The sequence below is a fragment of the Solanum lycopersicum genome, chromosome 5 (assembly GCF_036512215.1).
Source record: "Solanum lycopersicum chromosome 5, SLM_r2.1".
NCBI classification, from domain to species: domain Eukaryota; kingdom Viridiplantae; phylum Streptophyta; class Magnoliopsida; order Solanales; family Solanaceae; genus Solanum; species Solanum lycopersicum.
The window spans coordinates 53,015,579-53,021,334 of NC_090804.1; the positions used below are offsets into that span (position 1 = coordinate 53,015,579).

The following is a 5,756-nucleotide window of genomic DNA, read 5'->3' on the forward strand; positions in this document are numbered from 1 at the left end:
AGTTTTATTAGATTTGAGGGATGATATTAGGCCTAGATGTTGTGTTGGTTAATTGTTTGGAGATTCTGAGGGCAATTTATTTTTGTGCGCATTACATTAGCTTAGTGTGAATTTCACAGATTTCGGGTCAAAGAGATTTCATATTTATATTTTGATGATTCAATTGAGTCTGAAATATCAAGTCTAGTTCGGTGAGTATCTGATTTGTGTACTAGACTTTTAAACAAATTTTGAGGGTCCATTGAGGAATTTTGGTGTCATGTCTGAATTGCCAATTTCTCTAATCTCGAGCAATGTAATTTGTACATCATTACTACATTATTATCTCTCGCGATCACATCGAGTCTTTTTTGTGTGCATCACAATCGTGTGAACCCTGCTGCGATTACATAGGCTTGATTTTCTGGCCATCGCGTTGGCATGAATTCCAATTACGATAGCGATGTTCAATATTAATGACTTGAACTTCTTAACTCATTGCGATCACAAATTTTTGGTCATCGCCATCACGCAAAGTAAATTTTACCTTGCAAAATATGTTTTCAAAATGAGTGTTCCAACTCCATTTTACCATTTTTGAATATTGAGAGCTCAATTTTGGTGATTCCAAAAGTAGTTTTCAAAATGAGTGTTCCAACTTCGCATCTATCGCTCTTATATGAGTTTTAGGACAACTCTTGGGGAGATAAGACAAGTATTGTCACGTCAACTTTTGGATCGTGACAAAAAGTTTAAATGTGTTACCCAGAATGTAACCAAATCTTTTTAGCATGTATATGGACTTGCTCTCATTTCTCCATAATATTCAAAGGTGTCAGGTAGTCCACATTTTCAACGTAAATATATACCATATTTAAAAAGAAAGCTTGACTCTCCAAAGTTTGATCCCTACTTATCTTGAATAGACATAGAAGTTTATATACCATTTTAAGTAGGAGCACAATTTCTCGCACAAAATAAAAAAAAAATTAACTTCTATATCACCCACATAAAAGAGAATGAATTACACTAACATGAAATCATAGTATCTCGAAGCTTTCTTTATGCTGAAATTCTGATTTTAGTTGCAAGTACATAAGCTGATAATTGTGTAACGACATCATGTTCTGCATTCATAATCCTAATCCATTTCTGGACATAACGAACTAATTTATAAAATTAATAAAACATTCTAAATTCTGATTCCTTGTGATGATATAGCAGTTGCTACCATTTGTGTTATGATAATATCATATTGTACAGCTGTGTGTTGTGAAGTGTACTGATCAGAGAGACCGTACTCAGCAAAATTTGGTTCAATGTGAACAAAATGACCTGGTAATGATCTTTTCCCAAGAGCTTCCTTCCATATGTCGAAGAATTCACCCATAATCTGGTGTGATATTTCCCACGAGGAAATCGGTAGATACTCTATCTAAAAAAAAAAAAACATCATAGGGAAGACCGCATGATCATAATAGAAAGTTCTTATATTATGTGTTGTACCATTGCAATGAGTATGTGGAGAAAGTACTACAAAGCTATAACATGCTCTAAGATATTTCATAAATTTTTGTATGAATCGTTAATCACCGATCCTTGCATGAATATTGGTTCCGCTCGAGAGGCTATGAATCGATTGGACTTGCCAATCGTATTGCCAACAAATACTGACTTAATCCATATTCATCCGATGATGATACCGTTGTATTTTGCATAGCTACTTCTTCTAAGGTGATAATAAGTAGGAAACAATGTCTTTCAACTAGTCCCATCATTTCCAAGTAAAAACATGTTTATGTGACCATCTTTTAGCATTTAAACCGACAAAAGATGTAATTTATTTTAGTTAAAGTGCAATAAATTAATTTCATTTCATTCATAATATAAATTATAATATATCAATGTATCAAAAAGGTTTAGCCACATAACAAGCATTCAATTAACAATAAAGATCTAAAAGTATTTTATACCTCCATAATTATTCCCCTCATGTTCTCAGAATTATTTGGAACAGCTTTGCCCACTCGCACCCTGAAGTCACCAAGTTGATACTGAAATCCCTATATAGGTAAAATATTTATATGAGTATTATGAAATTGTGCTTTGTAAGTTCTTTTCTAGAATTTTTAAACAAAAGGAAAAGCAGTGCAAATAGTGTTAAGCATAAAACAAATGTCTTTGGCAAATCATGATAGAGAACATACGATCTTTACCAACGACAAATAATGTTTTTATTATTAAAAGAAAAATCTTGAATATTTCAATGACTTAGTTATTGTTAGGAGAAGTATATTTATCCAATGACCACCTAACTGGATGACACAATTTTATGAGAATCGAAGCCTTATTTTATGAGTGATTGACAATTCAATTAGAAGTACTTATATTTTGTATGTTATCATCACCAAGATTTGTTCTCATCTTAACTTTTTTTTATAAGGGGAATAGTACTATTACAGTAGAGAAGTTCTTTAATCTTCTCAAAATATTGAAGAACAATTGCGGATAGCACTATATAAGTTAATCATCCTCTTATAGTAAGATAGAATAATATTTATCAAAACTCAATAATATAAACCTCAAAAATAAGTGTAACCCTTAATTTGTAGGACTGCAAGGTCTCCATTATCTTCTGAAGAGATGACTCTGCTTCGATGATCAATCGTTCCTCTCTAATTAGCATATAATACTTGTTGGGATGTTCTTGAAGTGAAATCCCCAAATAGTTTTGGGGAAACTCCGATGCATTTGCTTGTTCTATTAAAAAAAATCATCCCACAATCAAATCACTTTCATGAACCGAGGAGTACTTTTAAAAATTCGACTTTACAATGAATCAAGAGGAAAAAATGGATCTACCATTAAGGTTACTTTTACAGACATATGGTGTAATTTATTAAGTTATGGAATACCTTTGATTATAGGCTTATAAAAGCTAAGAGTATTTTTCCATGTTCCATCTTTAACACCATTAATGCTCTCAACACACTGAGATATTTCTGTCAGTATTTGAGTGTTGACTGATGTGCCTGCATTTGGGCGCCAGTGCAAAATCCTAACAAAAAAAAGATGGAAAATTATAAACATAATAATCGATAAGTAATGTTAGTTTCTAGTGAATTTAAAATCGTTACCATTTGATTGGCATGATGTTTACTGCAGATGAAATTCCCTTTTCCTCTAAGTTAAAATATTGACTTGAAAATATATGAAAGTATTCACATGCATTTATAGCAGGACAAATACCTTGAATATAAACAAAGTCATTAACTTAAGTTCATAAATATGATTTTGTTACTAAAATTTCAACAAACTTGCCTTTTTTTGCTTATACCCATTAGGTAATTAAATTAATATTTTTATTCAAATTTTCCTCAAAGATACTAATAGAAAAATAATAACTATAATCCTAAAAGGTAGTTCTAGATAACATTTATCAGGATGGTATCTAATCTACATCATTATTTCTCTTAATTAATATACCTTTTTTAAGAGAAAAATCTTTGCTTTAAAATATAAAAAAACAGTCAAAAATTTCACGCACAAATAAAAATTAATTTTATTAAAGTAGAGTACCGTCTATCTTTATTTAATCTTATATGATTCAATACATTTTTAGTATACTTATTAGGTAATTAAAAATAATATTTTTCTTCTAATTGTTGTGGAATCAAGAGTTTCTCCTAATTTCCCTCTAAGATAGAAATTAAATAATAATAAGGGATAATGCGCTTGTACCCCCTTAACCTATGTCCGAAATCTCAAAGACACACTTATATTATACTAAGGTCATATTACTCCTGAACTTATTTAATTAGTAATTTTCTACACCTTTTCGGCCTACGTGGCACTATTTTGTGGATCCAACGTTGGTTGACTTTTTTTTTCAAGCTAGTGTCACATAGGCGGAAAAGGGGTAGAAAATTACTTATAAAATATATTCAGGGGGTAATAGGACCTTACATAGTATAAGTGTGTCTCTGAGATTTCGAGCATAGGTTGAGGAGGTACTTGTGCACATTCCCTAATAATAAATCTTTTATATAGTTTTGAATAAGAGTTCTCTTTTAATGGTATCTAGTCTACAAATTTTTCTATTAAGTAGTTTCACAGTATGTGTGCTGCTCTTGAGAATTGTATGTAGTATATGATGTTGTAAAATAGAATAATATTAAAAGATTAAAGTTTTTTAAATAAATAATTATACTTTAAAGAACATAGGACAAGTGTTTTTAAATGATTAATACAAATTTTCATAGAGTTACTTTTATTTTGAGATCAAAATGACCAGCTAATATTGAAACATTTCAAAATATATTCAAAATATAAATATGGGAAGAAAGTGAGATATCTTTAGTAGTAGTATTATTTACTTCACTCAATTTTGTAAACAAATCTAACCAACAAAAAAAATTAAAAAAATATCAATACAAAAAAAAGTCACCAATAGTCTTTTCTCTTAAGCTGATAAACGTAAATGATGGACACCATTAAACTATAATATTTTCTCTTAATTATTCATACTTGAAATTTAGTATGTGCATGACACTAAAAATTATTACGATATATATTTCAATATTTTATATTTATACGCACTCTATATTTTACTAATTAATCTATTAGTAGGACTATCATAGAGAGGTAATCCTACAAAAACAAAGGTACTTTAGTTTTACAAGTAGTGATAATTAAATTAATGTTTGAGTGTATGTAAAATACTTAGTTTGACCAATTCTTGGTCTTGGATATACAGATATATTTCAGTAGCATAATTTAATTTTAATACATGAACATCACGCTTAATGAAAAATATTTCATTTCCTTAAGTTTGTATCTTATGTTTTTAGAATTGTAGTCTTCTCCATTTCTTACCACATACATATCATATAGTTATTGTCTAATGGATGTATCTAGTATATTATAAAATTTGTATAGTGATATATTAGACTTTTTTAAAAAATAAAAAATAGATGAATAAAATTTAAATTAAAGTATTGTTTATAGAATATTTAATTTGATTTTCATATTATTTGATGATCAATCACTATTTTCTTATCTATTTTATATAACTAAAAAGGAGTGTATCTTGTGGCATAAACTTTTTTAAATTAAAATAATCACAAAAAAATAGGAAGAATATATATATATGGAATGATGCATTGCTAATGAAGAAGGACGAGAAAAATATATGTTCATGCTACATTCAATATAGTGTTCCGTTTGATTAAAATTTCCTCACCAAGACATAACTTTCTTCATTTTTTTGTACTTACATATCTATTAAAAAAATAATCATTATCATGCTTATATCATCATATTATAAGTAAAAGAGAATTTATTTTCGAATTAGTGGATTTATCATCAATACTAATTTTTCAGAAAAAAACTGCTTCAGTTGAGGGTAAAAAAGTAAAAAATAAAAATCAAAGAAGAAATATCTTACCCAAATCATATGACTTTATTTATATTTATTTATGATTATTGTCTTTCCCGAAGCTTTTCTTTTTTGTTAATGCATGAAAATCGTAAGAAAAAATACGATTAAGAATTTATGAATGATTCGCTACATTTTGTTCACCAACTCTTATTTATGTGTTACTTCAAATTTCGTTGAATTTTGAACTTTATCAATTGTTGCAAATAACCTTGAGATTTTTAAAAAGAACAAAAGTAGTCAACTTGAATAAATTGTACTTTAAAAGTTATCGAAAATTCTTTATTTATAACTGACAAATAGTAGAATCAATGGGTGCTAATTATTCTTTATCATAAGA

General features: G+C 28.6%; 1 protein-coding gene across 1 annotated transcript; it reads right to left on the reverse strand.

Annotated features, from left to right (window-relative positions):
* Window positions 1-1,051: 1,051 nt before the first annotated feature.
* Window positions 1,052-3,168, reverse strand: LOC101255794 (mediator of RNA polymerase II transcription subunit 20a-like). Its single transcript, XM_004240285.5, has 5 exons — window positions 3,117-3,168; window positions 2,895-3,037; window positions 2,561-2,739; window positions 1,953-2,042; window positions 1,052-1,414 (listed from the first exon to the last, which is right to left on the reverse strand). Exons 1-5 carry the CDS (start codon window positions 3,128-3,130, stop codon window positions 1,172-1,174), a joined length of 669 nt encoding a protein of 222 aa, XP_004240333.2. The 5' UTR covers window positions 3,131-3,168; the 3' UTR covers window positions 1,052-1,171.
* Window positions 3,169-5,756: the final 2,588 nt, after the last annotated feature.

Coding starts and splice junctions, on each gene's coding strand:
- LOC101255794 (XM_004240285.5), bottom strand. Junction 2,740..2,894: donor TTATAAGCCTATAATCAAAG/GTATTCCATAAC, acceptor TTTTTTTAATAG/AACAAGCAAATGCATCGGAG. Junction 2,043..2,560: donor GGGTTACACTTATTTTTGAG/GTTTATATTATT, acceptor TTACCTATATAG/GGATTTCAGTATCAACTTGG.